The 25,264-nt window shown below is 41.5% G+C and overlaps 1 protein-coding gene across 1 annotated transcript; it reads right to left on the bottom strand.

The window, feature by feature from the left end:
• LOC144596247 (pituitary tumor-transforming gene 1 protein-interacting protein-like) lies at window positions 1-24,463 on the bottom strand. The gene is made up of 8 exons (XM_078404458.1): window positions 24,402-24,463; window positions 19,772-19,901; window positions 13,824-13,876; window positions 11,799-11,907; window positions 6,324-6,432; window positions 4,884-4,949; window positions 3,775-3,821; window positions 1-854 (listed from the first exon to the last, which is right to left on the bottom strand). Exons 2-8 carry the CDS (start codon window positions 19,857-19,859, stop codon window positions 808-810), a joined length of 519 nt encoding a protein of 172 aa, XP_078260584.1. The 5' UTR covers window positions 19,860-19,901; window positions 24,402-24,463; the 3' UTR covers window positions 1-807.
• Between the last annotated feature and the right edge of the window lie 801 nt (window positions 24,464-25,264).

Raw genomic sequence — 25,264 nt, 5'->3', positions numbered from 1 at the left:
TTCAACTCCATATGTTTATTCTTTATTTTTAGTACAGTTCAGCAGTTAAGCATTTCTGCAGCTTTTCCACACTCAGTAAGCAATGCGAGTGGACTGTCCTATTAATGTATATTGATCAGTCTACATCGTGTAAAGCAATAGAAAATATACAAACATGACCTTTAAGAGCACAGACGGTATTCTATTAAGCAGAAAGGCACCATGCTTGGTTTCCCCATTTTTTTGTTCCACCCCTTTCTCTAAGCCATTTGGAAATGCTGCACTTCCACTTCCAGCTTCTCTTTGGTTTGCAGATATTGATATAAAAAGGGCTTCATTCGACCTGTCCGTATAAATCAGGAGGAGCCAAAATAAAAAATGAAAATGCCTCCCATCTACAAAGTGGAAAAGAGAAACAAAATCCTGCTGGAAAATTCCAATTAAACTGATTTGTATATATTATTAATATTTTGAAGTCATTCTAAATAAAAAAAACATTGCATTAGGAATTCAGAAAAGCAGCCACCAGTAGTTTGGTCCATATTCAACACTCATTTCACAGATGAGACCAGTAATTGCCAACGCAAATATCAGAAACACAGAATTAAACTTTTAGTGACAGGATTACACAGCATCTGATCCAGAATTTGACTAATTAAAAAAGTTCTCCTTCCCTCATGAATAAAAGCTGTAAACTTGGATAGTTTAATTACACTTCCTCTAAACATCTAGGAGAGGTTAGTAACTACTGTATATAAAAGTTATCACGCTATTGAAACAGTATTCATTTGGAATCTTTTGGCATAGAACAGTCTGCATTTCATTGCATTACTTATTTTCAAACTTGGAGTACGAATTTGGTTGATTGAAGAGACCTGAAGAAAATAAAAGGTAAAATTCACAATTTTTTACTTGAACATTCAATGCATAAAATAGAGTTTTTACTGCAAGTGAAACTCTCCTATGTAAATCAGTTGTAGGAACTGCAGATGCTGGTTTATACTGAAGATAGGACACAAAATGCTGGAGTAACTTAGCGGGTCAGGCAGCATCTGTGAAGAACCAGAATTGATGATGTTTCGGATTGGAACCCTTCTTGGGACTGAAAAATAGTGAAGGCCAGAACAAAACAGGGCTGACCACAAATGGTTCCTGTCTTTAGTACATCTTCCCCAGTCAACTATGGGCCATTATGGCCTCAAGCCTTTGAGGTCATCTGTTGCTGGCCCCGTTTTGTTCTGTCCATTTCTATCTTTCAGTCCGAAGATGGTTTCTCGAAACGTCATCTTTTCTCCAGAGATGCTGCCCGACCCGCCAAGTTACTCTAGCATTGTGCGTCTAACTTCTGTGTAAAATAGCTCTTCGGTTGCAGTTTGATTGAAGCTACTTACAGAAACAGCTCTAAAACATTTCTTCCCCATGAATTGAAATGGTTACAATACAAAGTCCACACTTAAAATCATAAAGCCCCACAGGGGAATTAGCACCACAAAGGTGGGCTTTTTCTAATTTGACTACCTATCCATCAAGTTTTCCAAATGATAACACTGAATGCTTTAGACACCAGGCTGCCCACCTTTCTCTCCAGCAGGTATATGGGCTTCCACTTGTATCTTAAGCTCCTCCCACTAGCCAGTTGAAGTCATTGCTGGGTGTAGGTGCTTTCCACTCTTGGAAGCACCAATATTTTGTCCAATAGGTGTTTTAGTTCACCATTGACACCATCATGCAGGTAAATATAGTGTCCTCCATAATGTTTGGGACAAGGACACATCATTTATTTGCCTCTGTACTCCACAATTTGAGATTTGTAATAGAAAAAAAAAATCACATGTGGTTAAAGTGCACATTGATTTTAATAAAGGCCATTTTTTATACATTTTGGTTTCACCGTGTAGAACTTACAGCTTTGTTTATACAGTCCCCCCATTTCAGGGCACCATAATGTTTGGGACACATAGCTTCACAGGTGTTTGTAATTGCTCAGTTGTGTTTAATTGCCTCCTCAATGCAGGTATAAGAGAGCTCTCCACACCTAGTCTTTCCTCTAGTCTTTCCATCACCGTTGGAAACTTTTATTGCTGTTTATCAACATGAGGACCAAAGTTGTGCCAACGAAAGTCAACAAAGCCATTATGAGACTGAGTAACCCAAATAAAACTGTTAGAGACACCAGCCGATTGATCAAGCTTACCAAAATCAACTGTTTGGAACATCATTAAGAAGAAAGAGAGCACTGGTGAGCTTACTAATCACAAAGGGACTGGCAGGCCAAGGAAGACCTCCACAGCTGATGACAGAAGAATTCTTTCTATAATAAACAAAAATCCCCAAATAGCTGTCCGACAGATCAGAAACACTCTTCAGGAGTCAGGTGTGGATTTGTCAATGACCACTGTCTGCAGAATACTTCATGAACTGAAATATAGAGGCTACACTGCAAGATGCAAACCACTGGTTAGCTGCAAAAATAGTATGGCCAGGTTCCAGTTTGCCAAGAAGTACTTAAAAGAGCACCCACAGTTCTGGAAAAAAAGCTCTTGTGGACATATGAGACGAAGTTTAACTTATATCAGAGTGATTGCAAGAGCAAAGCATGGAGGAGAGAAGGAACTGCCCAAGATCCAAAGCCTTCCACCTCATCTGTGACACACGGTGGTGAGGGTGTTATAGCCTGGGCATGTATGGCTGCTTAAGGTACTGGTTCACTTATCGTCATTGATGATACAACCGCTGATGGTAGTAGCGTAATGAATTCTGAAGCGTATAGACACATCCTGTCTGCTCAAGTTCAAACAAATGCCTCAAAACTCATTGGCTAGCGGTTCATTCTACAGCAAGACAATGATCCCAAACATACTGCTAAAGCAACAAAGGAGTTTTTCAAAACGAAAAAATGGTCAATTCTTGAGTAGTCAAGTCAGTCACCCAATCTGAACCAAATTGAGCACGTCTTTGATATGCTGAAGAGAAAACTGAAGGGGACTATCCCCCAAAACAAGCATAAGCTAAAGATGGCTACAATACAGACCTGGCAGAGCCAGGGAAGGCACCCAGCAACTTGCGATGTCCATGAATCACAGACTTCAAGCAGTCATTGCATGCAAAGGATATGCAACAAAATACTAAACATGACTACTTTCATTTACATGACATTTCTGTGTCCCAAACATTATGGTGCCCTAAAATGGGGGAACTATGTTTAAACACTGCTGTAATTTCTACATGGTGAAACCAAAATGTGTAAAAATGGTCTTTATTAAAATCTGACAATGTGCACTTTAACCATGTGATTTTTTCTATTGCAAATCTCAAATTGTGGCGTGCAGAGCTAAATAAATAAATGATGGGTCTTTGTCCCAAATGTTATGGTGGGCACTGTAGCATTGAGCATGTAACCAGAGTCTCCCCAAATCAGACAAATTTTAGAATCTTTGAGACGACAAAGCAGAATTAAGTCTACTTTGACAGTATGGACAAACTTTAAAATAAACAGTGGGTCTAGAATTCATTACTCCTTTAGAAATAGATACAAAAAAGCTAGATAACAAGAGAGACTGTTGAATTAAGATGGGTGGAGACTCATGAGGTATAAATTCTAACAGATTCCAGATGGACTGATGCGTTTCTAGATTGTAAAATCAATGCAATTTCATTGATCTGCCTCGAGGTATCCCAACCAGCACAACGTTGTTGTTGACAAAAACTATTCATGAGGGATAAACTAACACAGCCACATTCAAATATTTTCAACAACAGACAAACAAATGAACATTTCAAAATATTACTCCTCACCATATTTCTTCCTGATCTCGTCATGCCGGACTTTCATTTCACTTTTCCTGCAAGACAAAGATAAAATTTGACACAATGTCAAGTATGCAGCAGTAGGGGGTGGGCAGTTTTGATCATCGCTCATTGCACTGCCAATACCATGCAGCTTGCATCAAAGACTAGAACAAAAGGGCGTTGGGGTTGTGATTCATTATTTGTACCTGTGGGTGTAAGCTACCCAAGCATAGGATGAGATATTGTTATTCTGGTTTGCATTTGGCCTCTAACTCGCAACGGAGGTAGCCAAGGACAGGCGAACAGGTGAGAGTGGAAGGAAAGTTAAAATGACATACAATCAGAAGTTTGAGATGGTCATTACTGAACGCAGGTACACATTCCAGTGCTCTCCTCCCACACACACGTCCACTTAGTTTACATCTCGTTCATCCCTCCCAGGGCCTCTTCCTTAACCTGGTTCAATCTTGCCACCATCTCCTCCCCATTGTGCCCCACCCTTCCCCTTCCCCCCAACATTGCAACTTAATGGGAATACATCCCATCCCCTATCTGATACAGCAACCTGACCTTTTGCGTCCACAGAAATTGACCCACTGAGCTTTTCATTGATCTGCTTTGAAGTATCCCAACCACCACAACATTGACGTTGGCAAAGAAAATTCATGGGGAGGTTTTGTTTTTTGTTCCAGATTCCAGCATCTGCAATCTCGTTTGTCTACATTAAAAACTAGTTTTCTCATTTCAGCTGAACCACTGGAGACTTAGGAAGTCATGAGTTTTGCAGATGCAATGCAGTACTTTTATGACAAAATGCCAGTCGATTTGTCTCGAACAATGAATCAGATAGTAATCAAGGGAAACGTAGTGTTGCCTGTGAACTTCAATTTTATTAGAATCACTACTCTCTCCATTTGGCTAGGTAAGACAATCTACAACACTTGGCCATGAGGAGCATGATGGCTAGCTTACACACACTGGAGTGAATGACATACCTAGATATCATCTGGAGTGCAGGAATTGACTTACAAAAACCAGGAAAACAGCCCAAACTAGTGTCACAACTGAAAAACTGTCAGCTAGTGTTTTGTTAAATGTCATTTTCTTTTCCTCACCTTTCTTCTTGCCGCATTTTCCTTTGTTCTTTGTCTCTTTCCATTTTTTGATCTATAGCATCATGCCTGATAAAATTAAGTAAATAAGCCTTAAAGTTCTGAAAGGTTATTACTTACACCCATGTTGAAGAACAAGTTAAAAATGCACGTATTTTTTGACATGTCATTGAATCCATTACAATTTTAATACCTTCTAATGTGTTTCAGCTCAGACTTTTCCTCAGGGCAAGCAATATCTAATGAATCCAATAACTTATTTTAATGTTACAACGAGACCCAAGGTCACTGTTTTAGTAATACTCAAGGATGAGTCATTATAAGCTGTGTGCCCCTCCACTCATGTTCCAAAATATCACACTGATTAGTGTCTTGTTCCTTTGCTTCCCCAAAGTGAGGTGTCCATCAATTTTGCATTCTGTCATTCAAAGGTGTCTTCCACTGCCTCATCTATTTACAAAGCTGTCAAGCTTATGATTAATTTCTTTGGAAGTAAGTTTAAAACCTGAGTTTCAGTTCCTTATATAACTGAAATGCCTTCACCTCAGCACCTCAAACCCCTCCCAAATATTTGCTTCATTTTATCCTAACCCATCCAGCCCCAAAACCCGAGCACTTTGTCAGCATAATTAATCTTATCTGCCAGCTCAAAAACATGGGACACTTGCACCAGTGTTCAGTTTGTTGTCAGTCAAGGAGGAATGAAAAGACATATCATCCAACAATCATCCAAAATTTACAAGTATACACCAGGGCAGAGCAAGCAATTTCACAGTTGCCCACAGCCTGCAATAAAATTACCCTACAGCACTGCCGTCATACCAGATTGCATGGGCTAACTTCCTGTAATTGAAGTAATCTAAAGAGGAATTGCAGAAATTTACAGCGAAGCAACAGGCCATTCAGTCCAATATATATTCTTGTACTCTAGATAAGCTCTTTCTTAATTCAATGTAACCCCTTCTTGATGCACTCTCAAGTACATATTTATTTGCCAAATGCTTCAGTGATTTGCACCTCAATCAAATGTATTTGATAGCAAATTCCACATCTGGATCACTTTGGAAAAAGCAATCACCCCAAAACCCAGAGGACAGTTTATGGCTCAGTATTGGGTTCCACCACATGGAACTATCTTCTCTGCATCTACTCTATAAAATATTTCGATATATTTAAAGACCCTTTTGAGATACCTCTCTGCTTAAGAGCCCCAGCTTGTTCAGCTTTAACAAATGCAAAAAAACCCTCAAATTCTTTTGACTGCCATTTTATTTTATACTTAATAGGCCAAAGAACAATATGCACTCCAACCTCCATTCTCCTTGAATTGAAGCATTATGGAACATGAATTATAACTAATGTCACATTAGGATGTTGAATGGTAAGGAAAAGTCTGGCTGCATTGTCTAGTACTTATTTTTATATAGAATCTTAAATACTTACTGTCTATTCTTTTTCTTCCTGCAGCAACAGCAACAACAGCAGACACATATGGACAAGATTATAATGCCCCCAACTACAGACATGGCAATGATCAAAGCTTCAAAGTTCACTGCAAAGGAACAAAAGGGAATGTAGTTTGATTTCTTCAAATGAGCATATGCATTAAAACCACCTGTTCCTCAAGTCTATTCTGCCATTTGACGTTCATTTGTAATTCCATTTTCCCCTTAATACTTTGGGTTATAGTTAACAAAACTGTATTTGAAAAGATTTGTGTAGAGGCATTTCTGAACTTCACTCTTGAAAGGCTCCCCATGCAGCAGAAATAAGTTTGGTCAAATAAAACCATTCTCCCAAGCCAATCAATTTCTCAATTCAGGGAATAAAACCTAAGATTTAGAAATGTATATGACGTTGTCGAGCAGCATCAAATTCCTCCATACTTGCTCTACAGGGTAGTTAATCTACATCATGCATTGAAAATTCATAGGCATGCCAGCAATGAAAGGAGTGATGCTTCCCACAGCGGCATAGACTTAGAACATCTACTCATATATTAAAACATTTACAATGTGCTGTTACCAGGGTGAATACAATTTGCAATGGTCTGATCAACAATTAACCAGTAATGAAGAAACAAGTAGCACAGCAGGGCGAGTAGTCACAGGACTCATCATTCTGAAAGATCACCTTCACAACCGATTTTCAGCAGATTGGAGTCTGCGTATTTACAGCATTGCTTGGTCCAAGTCAAGTCCAACTGGCCTGGGTGAGATAGGCCGCTCCTCAACCTCCAACAGTGCTGAAATCGATGGATGTGGCTCTCCATTTTCCCAAGCCACGTTCTTACCTTCACCCACAGCCCCATCTGAGGAACTGGATTAAGGGAATACCCCCTCTAAACAAACCCCAATTCCTACTATCCCACTTTTCCATGGCAGTTCTTAAATGTTATTCAAGACTGCCTTCTTCTTGACAACACTTTTTAGCTACTGCATCTGAAAACTACTTGAATAGTTATTTGTTCTTTTTATTTGCCCATTGGATCAGCAGCTCCTGTCTGTAACGATTGCCAATTGCGTGCCTTCACTGGATAACAATCAAAACACTGATACATTAAACTAACCTCAGTGCATTCAACACCAATTAGGCCCAGTAAAAATGAGATTGATCTAAGTGAGAAAATAATCAAGGTGCACAAGAGACTGTGGATGTTGGAAATTTATAGCCAAAAAAGAACAGCTGCTGTAGGAACTCAGCAGGTCTGGCAGAATCTGGGGAGGGAATTGGATAATTGACATTTCAGGACGGGTTACTTTATCTAGGGAATAGAGTCAATGTCTAGTGTTGCCTAAACATTGAGTGCAGAACCAAACTAAAATAGAATCTTAGCTGGCCTTGAAAGAGAACAAAGTATCATTTGAGATTTTATATGTTGCTTTTACTACAGACCATTGTAAAATACAATCAGCGTACGTAGGAACTTGATGGTCATCAAAAGGCCTGTTTCTGTACTCGACAACAGTCACTTTGCTATATTTAAAAAAAACATCTTGTCTCAATCAAATATTAATCTAACAATTACTTTGGACCTAATGCACTGTGAACAGACTTTACTAGCCAATAAGAAATTGAGTTGTTTTCTGCATTAATTTGTACTCTGAGGCTGAACTATTGAACAAGACATTAGATTACCGAGGCTACAGTCCATAGTGGAATATTGTTTGAGAGACTGAAATACAAACTAAAATAAGCAGATAACAAGTAATATGCAGCACAAAACTGTCAGATTGTGGATAAAAACTCTCTAATTCACTAATCTCAATTCATCACCTTCATGGTCCACATTCTCCCTTCCTAAATCACTGACTCCACATCTCTTCTTGGAAAATCTTCAAACCTGCTCACAATCCTGCCGCAATCTTTAATCCTGAATCAAATACTTCACTCATTTTACTGCTAAAGTCGTAGTATTGCCACCTCCCAAACAATATCCAATTCTGCCCACACTTCTCATCTGTTGTTGAAGCCCCAATCCACGTCCTTGTAGCCATAGCTTTAATCATTTCAGTGAACAACTTTACATGCACTTTCAGTTCTGTTGTCCAACATCATTCAGCCATCACCAGTGTACTTGCCGATCTATAATGGTTCTGGTTAAGCAAAACTTCAATTTTAAAAGCCTCATCCTTTTCAAATCACAAGGTTCCTTATCACTGCTCTATTCTCCTGTCTTCAAGCTTTCCTAATTACTGACTTCAACGTCCAGAATTTAATTGTTCCAATATTGCCAGCTGTACCTTCAGCTACACCTTAAGCCTCTGGAATTCCCCCTCTAAACTATGCCTCTCTTTCCACAATGCCCACCTCTTTGACCAAGATGTGATCAACTCCTTATAACATCTTACATCTTGTTTGGCTATCTTAACTACCATGGAGGGAATTGTACTAATGAAAGATATTATTTAGGGACGGAACTCTGTCTCTATCTGCTCCAGCTTGTGTGAGATTCCAGACACATCAATGCAGTCAATTCTTTACTGCCCATGGAAATGTCCTGACAAGCTGCACGATTATACGGAAATGTGTCGAAAGGCAGACAATAGCAGCAACTGAAACAAACAAGCCATCACTAATTTATGAACAGGTAATAAATGCTGGCTTTGACAGTCACGCACAAATGACTAATAATACTCACTGTTATGTTACATATGCAGCACGCATTCCTTGATTTGAAATAAAATCTACATTCTGTGAACATACACAGTCAATCTATTTTTATTCTAGTTTGCAAGTTAGCATGATTTAATTACACCAAGAGACCATCTCTTGATTTTGGTCACTTGCTCTGAGAGGGGGCGTAGGTCCAATATCATTCACAGTATACACAGCCACATATGGCAAAATAACTATTATACATGTCCTTAAATATAAAGACTGCACCCTTAGATTTGCATAAGCTCAGTCTTTATAGAATAAGAGAGCAAGTTCCAACCCCTCTGTTACAGAGGCCATGGGGGATTTCATTATGCAAGTAGACAGGGAAAATCAGGTTGGTACTGGATCCCAAGAGAAGGAATCTGCAGAATCCCTAAGGCTTCTTAGAGCAGTTTGTGGTCAAACCCACTAGGGAAAAGGCAATTCTGGATTTGATGTTGTGCAATGAGCCAGCGTTGATTAGGGAGCTTAAGGTGTAGAAGTTGATTAGAAGGGCACCTTAGCAGGAATGACGATGCCTTACAGCACCGGACACCCAGGTTCGATCCTGACTACGAATTCTGTGTGTGCAGAGTTTGTACATTCTCCCTGTGCCCACGTGGGTTTTCTCCAGGTGCTCAGGTTTCCTCCCACGCTCTAAAGACATACATGTAGGTTTGTAGGTTATTTGGCATCGGTAAAAATTGTAATTTGTCCCTCGTGTGGAGGATAATACTAGTGTACTGAGTGAATGCTGGTCAGCGTGGACTCGGTGGACCGAAGGGCATTGTATCTCTAAAGTCTAAAAATGTGTTATGGGGAGATAATGCCCACCAAACCTGTTAGACAATAGACAATAGGTGCAGGAGTGGGCCAGTCAGCCCTTCTAGCCAGCACCACCACTCAATGTGATCATGGCTGATCATTCTCAATCAGTACCCCGTTCCTGCCTTCTCCCCATACCCCCTGACTCCGCTATCCTTAAGAGCTCTATCTAGCTCTCTCTTGAATGCATTCAGAGAATTGGCCTCCACTGCCTTCTGGGGCAAAGAATTCCACAGATTTACAACTCTGAGTGAAAAAGTTTTTCCTTATCTCCGTTCTAAATGGAGTTTAGAAACTGTTGAGAGTTTTTTAAGGAGGTAATAAGCAGGGTAGACAAAGGAGTCAGTGAATGGCATTTAAATGGATTTTCAGAAGGCCTTTGATAATATGTCATGTGAGGTTGCTAAACAAGATAGGAGCCCAGTGTATTAGTGGCAAAGTACTAGCATGAATAGATAGCATTGGCTGACTGGCAGAATGTAGAGTGAGAATAAAGGAGGCCTTCTCTGGTTGGCTGCCGGTGACTATTGGTGGTCCACAGGGGTCAGTGTTGGGTCTGCTACTTTTCACGTTATAGGTTAAAGATCTGGATGATGGTATGGATAACTTTGTGGCCAGGTTTGTGGATGACATGAAGATAGGTGGAGGGGCAGGTAGTGTTGAGGAAGTAGGAAGACTGCAGATGGCCTTGGACAGGTGGGAGAGGGGCAAAATGTCCAATGGAATACAGTGCAGCAAAGTGTAAGGTCATGCACTTTGGTAGATGGAATAAAGGCATAGACTACTTTCTAAATGGGGAGAGGGTTCACAAATCAAAAGCGCAAAGGGACTTTGGAGTGCTGGTACAGGATTCTCACAAGGTTAATTTGCAAGTTGAGTCGGCACGAAGGAAGGCAAATGCAATGTTAGCATTCACTTCAAGGAGACCAGAATATTAAAGTAAAAACAAAATGCTGTGGGTTTATAAGGTGCTAACAAGGCCAAATTTGGAATATAGTGAGCAATTTTGGGCCCCATATCCGAGGACGGATGTGCTGATTTTGGAGAGGGTCCAGGAGTTTACGATGGTAATCCCGGGGATGAATGGGTACGAGGAGTTTTTGAAGGCTTTGGGCCTGTAATCACTAGAGTTTAGAAGGATGAGGGGGGTTCTCATTGAAACCTAACAGATAATGAAAGGGCTAAATAGAGTGGACATGGAAAAGATGTTTTCAGTCTCAGAATAAAATGACATACCTTTAGAATGCCGATGAGAAGGAATTTATTTTGCCAGATGGTGTGGTATCTGTCGATTTCGTTGCCAGAGATGGCTCTGGATGCCAAGACATTGGGCATTTTAAAAGCGGAGATTGATGAAGGGCATCAAAGGTTATGGTGAGAAGGCAGGAGAATGTGGCAGAGGGGGAAATTTAGATCAGCCATGATTAAATGGTGGAGTAGACTCGATTGGCCAAATGGACTGATTCTGTTTCTATGTCTTTTGGCCCTCCTACATGAGCACAATGGCAAAATCCATAGTTGTCAAAATATAGGCGCAAGTCCAATGGCAAAGGCTTGGCAATTTTGGATTCCATGTGTAACTGAAGGGAGTTGGGCATATTGAAAGCACAATCTTCCCAAACGGCAGGCATAGCAAGCAAATGAGGAGGGGGAGGGATACAAGAAAGTGAATAGCTTTATCCATGTTCAGGAGGTTGGATGTTGGCCATGAAAGAGAAGCACTTGTCCAGAAGAGGTTTTAGAAAATAGCAGGGCAATGAAGTAATGAGAGAATGGGAAATGTGATTTAGGCATAAAGCAACAAAGGTGTGGAGCTATATACAGTGTGAGACCAAGGTAAAAGCATGCCAAAGTGCAGTGAAAGACAACAACATTGCAATGTTCAATACTTTGAGTACAGCTCCTCTAATCATTTCATGATTATTAAGTAAACAAAATTATTTTGCCTCTTACCCCAGCAGACTCCCCATCGTGCATCAGACAGTGGACATAGAGATTTCGGCGGCAGGATCTTCTTCACAGGGTAATGATAACATTTATTTTTAGAATTGCACCATAAACACTGCAAAACAAAAGAAAACTGGTTAAATGGACCACACCTGTACACATGAGCACATTGATTTAAGTTACCTGCCAGAGAATTAACCTGGACTCACAAAACCTGAGTAGCTGTAACCTTCAGAACTAAAAGGACTGCCAAATGATAACAAAAATCAATAAAAGTTGAAGTGTACAAACTGTGCCTATTAAATCCCACTTTATACACTTGGGCTGTTATGCATGCCATATAAAACACACAAGATGCGAGAGCTTTTAGTGGACACTACACTTAAATTTTCTATTTCTGTTGAAAAGGGGGCCAGGCAGTCAAAAACATGATAGGCAATTTGATTAAAATAGATATTAGATCAGCTCTAATCAACATTTTTGCCAATTAGCAATCAATTATGAGAAGACCTTTCAAGACTGTGCATGAAATGCTATGAATAGTTCTGGTCTCCACAAGGTACAAAGGATACAAAAGACACTGAAGGGGATACAAAAGAGGCCCAACAGATGCTGCAGAATGAATTGTGAAGGCTCCTTTCTCCAGAAGAGAATGTACAGTGATAAAGCTCCATAAAATTAAAAGAGACGATCAAGCAGAGGAGGTATGTCTACTTGAGGTGGCATCCGAGGTGTATAAACTGGAGGCTGTCAAACCAGGGACCATCAGTTCAGATGAAGTAGCTTAAGATGAGAAATGTTCTAAGTACTCCATTTTCTTATTTCCAAGGATCATAATTTAGTTTGCATAATTTCAATTTAATGGAATTTAAGCATCACTCTTGAAAATCTACACTGCACCTCAAGGCCAATTAATATACCATTCCTGAAATGCGGTGCTCAGAACTATTGGCAGCATCCATGTGTAGTCTAGCCAGGCCATCTATATAGCTGTGCTGTAATTCTACTACAAGTGCTCTAGATATCAAGGTCCTTAGCATTGATTATCTTTTTCTCCTTGCCAATGACATTTTAAGAACTGAAATGTGTTAACCCGATGAATAATTGCATCTTCAATACTTCAATTTTTAAACTATTTACTATGTACTAGCCTGGTCTTTTTCAGATCCAAAATTGATTATCTCATTTGTCCATCACGAGACCATATGCTCAATCTATGAATACCTTCGAACAAAGCAATTCCAACTAAATGCTGCTATCCTTGATAAACCAGGATTCCCATCCCAACATCCAAATCTACAACTTCAGTGAATAGTCACCATCTCAACACGGATCCTTCCAGCAGCCCAGTGGAAATATTCCCAGAATTTGAGTAGCTGCCATTGTACCCTCTCTGCCCCCTGCTTTTCAATAATTTCCAAATCCCATTAATAAAGTACCTTCATTTTATCAAAAATTATTTGGGGGCATTTTTATTAAATGCCTTCAGAAGCCAAGAGTCTGCATTTCCCATTTCAATCACTGGTGCAGCCACCCACATATTCAAAGAAAAACTCAGGTTCCTCACATATGGCCCATTTCATAAATCTATTTGTGTTTGCTCTCATCAGCTGAAAGTTTTTAATAAAAAATAAAATGAAATGTCATGGTCGATACTCGCAATGGATATACCAGTATTGACGATGTAAACTCTGAACCAGCCCTTCAAATATGTGTAGCAAATCGTAGAGAACCTTTAGAATAATTCAATAAATGAAAAGTCTTTCACTGATTTAACTGCATGCAGACATTGCATGGTCAGACTTGCATACAGCAAAATATCAAAATTAATGTAATATTATTTCATTAATTAGTTGAGAAATACTATGACAGCAGCTTCTACTGACATATGGAAAATTCCAACCCTCCCCGTCATATCTCATCATACCCTCTTAACACACACTAATCTTTTCTCTCTTGTACAACCAAATGAAGCAATTACCATTCACCAGATAGAGAGTGCTACAAGAATCTAACTACCATGTTACTCACCGAAACATTCCTCAAGCATTCTGCACAATTTGTGTTGGTACTGGCATTGCAAGCTGAAAAAAAGGATACATATTTAGTTTAAGTAAAACTTTTCATCATCTTCATTAACAAATATGCTTTCTCTTAATATATGGATTCATGCTATGCTCGGAAGGTAGTAAGATACATTCATTAACAATTATCCCATTATTTACACCCTGTGATACATGAGATGGCATTTCAGTAATTATATTATCTAATTACTGTTTCAAACCAGATTATATAAATTCCATATTATCAGATGGTAACCTGGATCAGTCAAAATGAACAGATGACAGTAATTTCAATGTTCTGTTCTAAAACATTGAAAATATAAGTTAAAAATACAGGAATTAACCATTTTCTCTTCCTCCTTGAAGCACAAGCTTTTAAAACTGTTTAAGCACTAAAAGTGTACAGCTGTTATTGACAAAATGAATGGCAAATTGAACCAAAGGTTTGTAAATAAATGACAGCACAGGAAAATGGGATATGTTGGATTTCCTAAAAGTTGCAATATCCTGATATAAAAATCAGACATATTTCAAAAATTGAGGAACATTGTTGTGCATCACTGATGAAACTGGCCCTTGTCTAGTAACAGTCACTCAGACGTAAACTTCAACTTATTTTGGAGGTCAGTGGCCAGGAAAGGGTGCAAAGAACCTGACAAGAAGTTGGTCATCAACATTAATTCTTTGCTAGTGAAAGCCCAAGGAGTAGCACCCAAACCTAAACGCAAAGCAAAACATGCTGTTGAGCCAAAACCAAAGAGGCTAACGTCAGGCAACACCGTGGTAGTAGGAGACACCATTGTGAGAGGTATGGACAGGGGTTTCTGCGGCAACAGGTGGGATTCGAGGATGGTGCGCTGCCCCCCTGGTGCCAGGATCCAGGATGTCACGGGCAGATTGCAGAAATTCCTCAAGGGCGAAGGTGAACCGCCAGAAGTAGTAGTGCATGTCGGCACAAACGACGTCGGAAAGAAGGGGATGGATATTCTGCAGCGTGACTTTAGAGAGCTTGGAAAAATGCTGAAAAGCAGGACCTCCAGGGTGGTTATTTCCGGATTGCTTCCAGTTCCTCGTGCTGGTGAGAGCAGGAACAGGGAGATACAGAACCTGAATGTGTGGCTGAGGAGCAGGTGCAGAGGGCAGGGATTTAGATTCTTAGACCACTGGGATCTGTTTTGAGGTAAGGGGGAATTGTACAAAAGGGACGGATGCACCTTAACAGGTGGGGGACCAGCATTCTGGCAGGCAGGTTTGCCACTGCTACACGGGTGATTTTAAACTAAATAGGGGGAGGGGGTGGCAAATGGGATAGTCAAAGATGGAGTTAAAGGGGAAGAGAGTAAAGGGATAGTTAATGACCCCAGAATTAACGGGAAAGAAAGCTCACAAAGGGATAGGAGAGAATGGCCAAGTGTAATAGGAATCGATGTGAAATGTGAGATGAGTAAGGAATTAAAAGTATGGTATATGAATGCGCGAAGTATAAGAAGTAAAGTAGATGTGCTTGAGGCTCAGTTAGAGATTGGTAGAAATGACATTGTGGGGATTACAGAGACGTGGCTGCAGGAGGATTGGGCTTGGGAACTTAATATTCAGGGTTATACATCCTAAAGGACAGGCAGGTGGGCAGAGGCGATGGGGTAGCTCTGTTGGTGAGGGACAAAATTCAGTCCCTTGCGAGGAGTGACATAGGGACTGACGATGTAGAGTCACTGTGGATAGAATTGAGGAATTGTAAAGGTAAAACACTAATTGAAGTTATCTACAGACCCCCAAATAGTAGCCCGGATATAGGGTGTAAGTTGCAGCAGGAGCTAAAACTGACATGTAACAAAGGTAATGCCACTGTGGTGATGGGGGATTTCAATATGCAGGTAGACTGGGAAAATCAGGTTGGTTCTGGACCCCAAGAAAGAGAGTTTGTAGAGTGCCTCCGAGATGGATTCTTAGAGCAGCTTGTACTGGAGCCTACCAGAGAAAAGGCAATTCTGGATTTAGTGTTGTCCAATGAACCAGATTTGATAAAGAGAACTCGAGGTAAAGGAACCGCTTGGAGGTAGTGATCATAATATGATTAGTTTTAATCTGCAATTTGAGAGGGAGAAGGTTAAATCGGAAGTGTCAGTGTTGCAGTTGAACAAAGGGGACTATGAAGGCATGAGTGAGGAGCTGGCCAAGGTAGACTGGAAAGGGATCCTAGCAGGAATGATGGTGGAACAGCAATGGCAGGAATTTCTGGGCATAATCTGGAAGATGCAAGATCATTTCATTCCAAAGAGGAAGAAAGATTCTAAGGGGAGTAGGAGGCAACCGTGGCTGACAAGGGAAGTTAGGGATGGAATAAAACTAAAAGAAAAGACGTATAACACAGCAAAGAGTAGTGGGAAGCCAGTGGATTGGGACACTTTCAAAGGACAACAGAAGGTAACAAAACGGGCAATACGGGCTGAAAAGATGAAGTACGAGGGGAAGCTGGCCAAGAATATAAAGGAGGACAGTAACAGCTTCTTTAGATATATTAAGAGAAAAAGAGTAGCAAAGTCAAATGTGGGTCCCTTGAAGGCAGACACGGGTGAAATTATTATGGACAACAAGGAAATGGCAGAAGAGTTGAACAGGTACTTCGGATCTGTCTTCACTAAGGAAGACACAAACAATCTCCCAGATGTACTAGAGGACAGAAGATCTAGGGGGGTAGAGGAACTGAAAGAAATTTGCATTAGGCGAGAAATAGTATTGGGTAGACGGATGGGACTGAAGGTTGATAAATCCCCAGGGCCCGGTGGTCTGCATCCAGGATACTCAGGGAGGTGGCTCTGAGCATCCCAGGATACTCAGGGAGGTGATCATTTTCCAATGTTCAATAGATTCAGGATCAGTTCCTGTGGATTGGAGGATAGCTAAAGTTAGCCCACTTTTCAAGAAAGGAGCGAGAGAGAGAAAATGGGGAATTATAGATCAGTTGGCCTGACATCGGTGATGGGGAAGATGCTGGAGTCAATTATTGAAAAGGTAATAACGGTGCATTTGGATAGCAGTAAACGGATAAGTACAAGTCCGCATTGATTTATGAAAGGGAAATCATGCCTGACTAATCTTCTGGAATTTTTTGAGGATGTGACAATAAAATGGATGAAGGGGAGCCAGTGGATGTAGTATCTAGACTTTCAGAAAGCCTTTGATAAGGTCCCACACGGGAGATTGGTGAGCAAAATTAGAGAACATGGTATTGGGGGTAGGATGTTGACAAGGATAGAGAATTGGTTGGCAGACAGGAAGCAAAGAGTAGGAGTAAACAGGGCCTTTTCAGAATGGCAGGCAGTGGCGAGTGGAGTGCCGCACAGGCTCGGTGTTGGGGCCGCAACTGTTTACCATATATTAATGATTTGGATGAAGGAATTAGAAGTAACACTAGCAAGTTTGCAGATGACACAAAGCTGGGTGGCAGTGTGAACTGCGAAGAGGATTTTAGGAGATTGCAGGGTGACCTGGACAGGTTGAGTGAGTGGGCAGATGCAGTATAATATAGATAAATGTGAGGTTATTATTATCTCAATGGTGTCAGGTTAGGTAAGGGGGAAGTGCAGCGAGACCTGGGTGTCCTTGTACACCAGTCATTGAAAGTTGGCGTGCAGGTACAGCAGGCAGTGAAGAAAGCTAATGGCATGTTGGCCTTCATAACGAGAGGATTTCAGTATAGGAGTAAAGAGGTTCTGCAGTTAAGACCACATCTGGAGTATTGTGTACAGTTTTGGTCTCCTAATTTGAGGAAGGACATCCTTGTAATTGAGGCAGTGCAGCGTAGGTTCACAAGATTGATCCCCGAGATGGCGGGACTGTCATATGAGGAAAGATTGAAAAGACTAGGCTTGTATTCACTGTTTAGAAGGATGAGAGGGGATCTTATAGAGACATATAAAATTATAAAAGGACTGGACAAGCGAGATGCAGGAAAAATGTTCCCAATGTTGGGGAAGTCCAGAACCAGGGGCCACAGTCTTAGAATAAAGGGGGGGCCTTTTCCAACTGAGGTGAGTAGGAACTTTTTCACCCAGAGTTGTGAATTTGTGGAATTCTCAACCACAGAGGCCAGTGGAGACCAAATCACTGAATGAATTTAAGAGAGAGTTAGATAGAGCTCTGGGGGATAGTGGAATCAAGGGATATGGGGAGAAGTTGAGCACAGGTTACTGATTGTGGATGATCAGCCATGATCACAATAAATGGCGGTGCTGGCTCAAAGGGCCGAATGGCCTCCTCCTGCACCTATTTTCTATTTTTCTGTTTCTAAATCACAAGATTGCAAATTCGAAATCCCATTCAAGATGTTCAAGTCAAAACTAACATTGAAACTTAAGTGCAATATTAAGGTGGTGCTGCACTGAAACAAGTTTTCTTTCAACTGACACGTTATACAGATGTCTCCTCCACCCTCCAGATCCCTAAATGACCATTTTGATGAAGTCCGATATTTTCAGTGTTCGAGCCAGTATTTACCCCTCAGGCAACATTACAAAGCAGACTCCCTACACAATAACGCAGTTTGCTGCGTACAAATTCGCACAAGTGATTGCTAAAATATATTGGTGGTTTTAAGGCATGTTATGACAATCCAAATTAAACTATTTCTTTTCTACCCCAATAATCAAATCTTCCCCAAACACAGCCAGTACACAATGAAGGGTTTTGTTTGGACAGTAATAATTCACAAAAACAAATGACCTGAACCATTAACTGTTTCTGTCCCTAGGAGGTGCTGTCTGACCTGCTGTGTATTTTCAGCATTTCCAGTTTTTATTTTGGATTTTCAGCAAGTGCAGTTTTGTTCATCACAATCACTGATTGACTGCATGACTACGAGGCAACTGAAGAATTGTGGTGGCTCAGCAGATTGGTTATTTGACTAGAACTTGATGGAGGTAGGTAAAGAACTTCAAAGCCCACTACCAAGGATGTCTTGGCAGCTCCAGTATTAACCCAGCTGGCCAAGTCCCGAGGGACATGGCTGCCAGTTTGGGTCTGCAGCAGGTTGTGAGTGAATCCACGTGGGCTAAACCCATTTAACCACCACAATGCCAATCTATCAGCTAATAACACTTTATTTGTACACTGTGGACAGCTTGATTGTAATCATGTGTCTTTTCTTGACTGGATAGCACACAACAAAAAGCTTTTCAGTACATGTGACATATATAAACCAAAATAAACTAGGGTATTAGCCTATTAAAACTTTGTTTAACTGTTTCCAGCACATGAACATCTTTTCCTACATAGGCAGGCAACATCGCTACTCTAGTTATGGTCTCACCAATACCATATAACGTGATATTCAAACTTTGGCATTCTATTTCTCCAGCAATAAACAATATCATTCTGTTAACTTTCTAATTACTTACAGTATGTGCATACTAACCATTTGTGAATCATGTCAAGGATTCCCAGATTCCTCTTTCTCATAGCTTTGCAGTTTCTCTCCACAAAGCTCAGTTCGCAATAAGCCCATTTTAAAGCCGTTCATTAAAACACTTGGGTAATATGTGCAGTTATATTAACTCCAGCATCCGATCTAGAACAATCAGTAATCAAATTGCTCCCTTAGATTTTAGGTACAAGTTGGCTTGTAACTAAAGCCTAGTAACTACCAAAGGATTATAGTATCTCCGATGCATCACGGATTAAACAAATCGACGAGTTCCTCGTCAGTTTCAAGATAAAATCCAATTGAATGTAATTCGCATTAACAATCCTTTAGGTGTGATGTGGAGGTTCAAATGATAATGAAACTAATGGTGCCAAATTACAACATAAAATAGATAAAACAAAGATACCAAGTACCAAAGTCATTTAGCAGCTTATTTCCCTAGACATTTTGCAGGAAAGCTTTTAGCCTTATAGTATAAGAGCAAAAATTCTTACTGGGAACAGGGTCCGGAGCTCCCCAGGTTTCAAGGCTTAATGCACAAAGAATTCCTGTAACTCTCAATAACCAAATTCTTGGTGCCATCCTGTTCCTCAGCGAATCTCGTGTTCAATGCAAAGTCAAGTCCTGAAAATTCAAAGATAATTTCAGAATCGTCAAGAATGATACGTCTAAACCCAGCAACCACGAACCCATAACCAGCAATTTAAACTATCTCTTGTCTGCACATTGGTTTGGTAGAACTCTTCTCTAAATCAAGTGTCACATGTTCAAGATACACACAAAATGCTGGAGTAACTTAGTGGGTCAAACAGCATCTCTGGAGAAAATGGGTGATATTTTGGTTCGAGACCCTTCTTCAGACTGAGAGCCTGGGGAGAGGGAAACCTGAAGTATGAAAAGGTACAGAACAAATCAGAGCCGGCACCAATGACTCAAGAGAGGTGGAGCCTACAATGGTCCATTGTTGGCTATAGAAGAGGTGATATGAAGGGATTCAACACACTTTCAAGCCCCAATTCAGGATCTGATCATGCATTTCTAAGCTGTCTTAACAATAAAATTCCATTTGCAGATTTATGAAACTTTCTGGAGGGGATTCTGAGGGACAGGATCCACCAGCATTTGGAAAGGAAAGGAATGACAGAGGGTAATCAGCATGCTTTGGTTGTGGGAAAGTATGTCTCAGAAATTTGATTAGGTTTGAAGATGTAATCAAAGGAATGATATGGGCAGGGCAGTGGTCATTGTCTGTATGGACTTTAGCAAGGCCTTTCACGAGTTCCTGCACGATAGGCTAATCTGGAAGGTTAAACCACATGGAATCCAAGGTGAGCTAGCCAATTGGATACAAAATTGGCTTAAAGATAGGAAACAGAAAATGATAGTGGTGGGTTGCTCAGGGTAGAGGCTATTGACCAGTAGTGACCAGGGATGGATGGTGGACCCATTGTTGTCTGTCATCTTTATGAACAATTTGGATGATAATGTTGTAATCATGCTTAATAAATTTGCTGATGACACCAAAATTACTAGGGTGGTGGACAGTGAAGGTTATCTAAGATTACAACAAGATCGAGACCAATTGAGCTACTACGGATTGGCAAATAAAATTTAATGCGGACAAGTGAGAGATGTTGTATTTTGGTAAATTAAACCAGGGTAGGAATTGCAAAGTAACCACTAGGGCCCAATAGAGTGCTATAGGAGAGAGAAGGGGTTAAGGATCAGAGAATAACATTAAACTGATTTGCTGGATATCCAGGGATTATACAAGGAAGTACAATCTTTAATAAAACCAATGAAATACTCAAATGTTCTTGCACTGATTCTTCCAATAAGCCAAACTGATTCACCTTGCACTTCATAAGTGTTCAAAAAGCAACTAAACCACTTGCACCAGATTACTCTATTTGAACACAGCTGATTTCCACTGATTAGTATTGCTCCAAGTTAGTAACACTTAACCCTGGCAGAAATATTTTAAGGGAAAGTATTTTAAATGAAAGGACATTAGTAACTTTCCTGTCCCCCATCTGATAAGAGCAAGGGAGATAGATTATCTAGCATGATACTAAATTATACAGGCAAGGGGGTCTGAGGTTCAATCTCTGATCTATGGAGAGATTGCTGTTACAAATTACTGCTGGTTTCACTGCTTTAACTGAAACTGGCAAAAAATTTAAAAACCTACAACTCCCAGCCAGGATTTCTTACATTTCGACTCTACAACCAATTGCTGTTAGTTCATGTGCAGTTTGGCCAGACTGGATCAGACACAAGTAGGCCACTTACATGCTTTTCTATCATATACACAAAGACTTGCAGTTATGCAGGAAGTAATTATAGTCAGCATTGTAATGTAAGAAATGCAAAATCAGATTACAGAGAAGATGTAATGGCAGTTTCTATACCATCTCGAAATCCCACTTCGATAGCCATTACTTCTCGGGGATGAAATGTAGTTATAGCTTACGCACACGTCGCACCCTGATATGACAAAACAAATCTTCCAAACTTCTTTTCTTCATTAATTGGTTTTATTAAAGTAGCACAAATCATAGAGTAATTCGTCAGTTTCCGTACTTTATCAACTGTTTCTTCTTCAAACAATATCTAAAAATTCTTGCAGTTATTACCGTATGGTTCTTACAAATATAGCTGGTGCGAGCGCATGGTACGAGCGCGTGGTAAAGAACTGTATGCTCACCATCCTCCGAGTCTAAACTGACCCACAACCTCGGTCGACACACTAGCCTCCTCCCATCTAGACACTCCCCATTACGCATTAAGTCACACCCACAAGCAGGCAAAAAAGACATAAACTAGAAATATTAAAACATAGCCGTAACACAATGACAATAACTGAATTAAGCATAAATGGCTCCTACAGAAGATAATGAGAAGAAAATCTGCCACACACTGACAGAAGAAACAACCAAGACCAGAACCATGGGGCCTATTACATTCTCCAATGCCAGTGAGGCCACATGCAAACTAGAAGACAGCACCTGCTCCACTTGGGTAGCCTACAACCTAAGGAAATGAACATCAAATTCTCCAATTTCAGATGCCCACCCCCTCCATCCTTCCCATTTTTCTTTCCATGACCACCCCCTCCTCCCCTCTTCCCTACCCTTCCCCAACTATCCCTCCCCCTAGTTCTGCACTTCACTACCCAATCTCCCTTTATCAAATTCCAATCTGCACCCTTTTGGCTTCTCCACTTCACTTTGTCACCACTTCCACCCCTTTCCCCACCTAACTCTACTGCCAATCACCCCTCCTCATCTGAATCCAACTATGACTTGTTTGTTCTTGCCCACTCTTTCCTGCCTCTGCCAGCTATTTCCTCTACTTCACCTGTTTGAAGGAGGGTCGCAATCCAAACATCATTTAGAACGGAGATGAGGAAGAACTTTTTCTTAGAACGGAGATGAGGAAGAACTTTTTCTTAGAACGGAGATGAGGAAGAACTTTTTCAGTCAGAGGGTGGTGAAGGTGTGGAATTCTCTGCCTCAGAAGGCAGTGGAGGCCAGTTCGTTGGATGCTTTCAAGAGAGAGCTGGATAGAGCTCTTAAGGATAGCGGAGTGAGGGGGGTATGGGGAGAAGGCAGGAACGGGGTACTGATTGAGAGTGATCAGCCATGATCGCATTGAATGGCGGTGCTGGCTCGAAGGGCTGAATGGCCTACTCCTGCGTCTATTGTCTATTAGCATTGTCCATTTCACTCCAAGATACTGCCAGACCTGCTGAATTCCTCCAACAGTTTGTTTTGTTCTCAATTCCAGCAACTAGCCTCTTATGTCCTGACCTTTTGCAGCCATTCAATTTAAGCTAACATCTTTGTTTAACATTTCCCTGAAAGACAAGTTTCACCTGGGACCAACAACTCAGTTTTTCCAGTCAAATCACTGGAGTGAAGTTGGAATGTACAACTTTCTGACCCAAAAGCATGAGTGCTGCCCACTGACACAACACTAAGAATGACTGCTGGGCTGACCCACTGGACCCATGTGATTATTCATCTGCACTAATCAACCCAAGGGGACTGGAAATAAATTATACTAATGTGTTTGGTTATGCCAGCTGTTTATCAACAGGAAACTGACATTCAGTCATAGAGCTATACAATGCGGAAACAGGCCCATCAGCTCAACGATAGAAAGTGATTTTGATCAGATTCTTCCTCTGGTATGCAAATGAAGATTTAATGTAACAGAACTAACATTTTCACACTTTAATTATTCACTTTTCATATACCACCCATCACTATCACTGAGAAATGAAATCAGTAACTATATTTTTTGCATCCACATCGTTAAAAGTAATCTCTGCAGGCAAAGTCCACAGGAAGGGAACAGTTTTTTTTTTTAAAAATGTAGCACCAACTTACACCAAATGACAAAACTTTGTTATCAAATTGTAACTTATTCAAAAGGAATTTATTTATCAGATGCAAACACACTGTAACCGCTTTAACAAATCTTTAGCTTTAACTGTTTTACATAGCTCATCTGCCTCTCCCCCTCCCATCCCCCCTCCCTCCCATTCCATTCTCTCCCTTTCGCTCTCCACCCCGCTTCCCCTTTCTCAGTCAACAACAGTCCCTCTCCCCACCATCCCTTCCCTTTCCACTCTTTCCCATCCCCCCTCACTTCCCCTCTCTCTCTCTCTCTCACTTCCCTCCCAGCCTGCACCCTCTCCCTCCCCCACCCATTTCTCCCTCCCCACATCCGTTTCTCTCTCTCTCTCTCTCTCTCTCTCTCTCTCTCTCTCTCTCTCTCTCTCTCTCTCTCTCTCTCTCTCTCTCTCTCTCTCTCTCTCTCTCCCACCCACCCCCCACCCACCCGTTTCTCCCTCCCTCCCCCTCTCTCTTACTCTCCCCTCTCTCTTTCTCTCCCCCCCCTCTCTCTCCCCCCTCTCTCTCCCCCCTCTCTCTCCCCCCCTCTCTCTCCCCCCTCTCTCTCCCCCCCTCTCTCTCCCCCCTCTCTCTCCCCCCCCTCTCTCTCTCTCTCTCCTCTCTCCTCTCCCTCCCCTCCCTCTCCCCCCCCTCCCTCTCCCTCTCCCCCCCCTCTCTCTCTCTCTCCCCTCCACCCCTTTCCCCCACCTCCGCTCCGACTCACCTCCTCTCTCGATCGACGACAACAGCCGGTGACGCGGACGGCGCTGTGACGTCAACATTCCGCGCACGCGGAAACTCCTCGCGCAGGGGCGGGACCATCCGCGCGCATGCGCACTGCGTCGGGCCCTGGCCCGGCCGGTCACGTGGGTCGGGGAGCCTCACCCGTGCGCTGGAAGTCTCTGCTCTGATGGACGAGGCACTGAGACACGTGCACCGTATACAAACACTGGAACACTTCACTGTCTACACACACTGGGTCACCTGCACTGTCTACATACACTAGGACACTTGCACTGTCTACATACACTGGTACACTTGCACTGTCTACATACACTGGTACACTTGCACTGTCTACATACACTGGGACACTTGCACCGGCACTGTCTACATACACTGGTACACTTGCACTGTCTACATACACTGGTACACTTGCACTGTCTACATACACTGGTACACTTGCACTGTCTACATACACTGGGACACTTGCACTGTCTACATGCACTGGCACTGTCTACATACACTGGGACACTTGCACTGTCTACATATACTGGGACATTTGCACTGTCTACTTGCACTGGCACTGTCTACATACACTGGGACACTTACACTATCTACATACACTGGAACATGCACTGGGACACTTCACTGTCTACGTACACTGGCACTGTCTACATACACCGGGACACTTGCACGGTCTACATGCACTGGGACACTTGCACTGTCTACATGGTACAGCCTACAGGTACCAAGTCAAGAGGGTTTTATTGTCATATGTCCCAGATAGAACAATTAATTTTTAACTTCCAGCAACACAACAGAATACCCCCCAGGAGAATACTAGAAGACTGTCCGGTGGTACTATCC

This window comes from Rhinoraja longicauda, chromosome 8 (genome assembly GCF_053455715.1).
Source record: "Rhinoraja longicauda isolate Sanriku21f chromosome 8, sRhiLon1.1, whole genome shotgun sequence".
In the NCBI taxonomy this organism is placed as follows: Eukaryota; Metazoa; Chordata; class Chondrichthyes; order Rajiformes; family Arhynchobatidae; genus Rhinoraja; species Rhinoraja longicauda.
The sequence above is the reverse complement of the archived record's forward strand: the minus strand, read 5'-3'. Positions and strand labels throughout refer to the sequence as shown.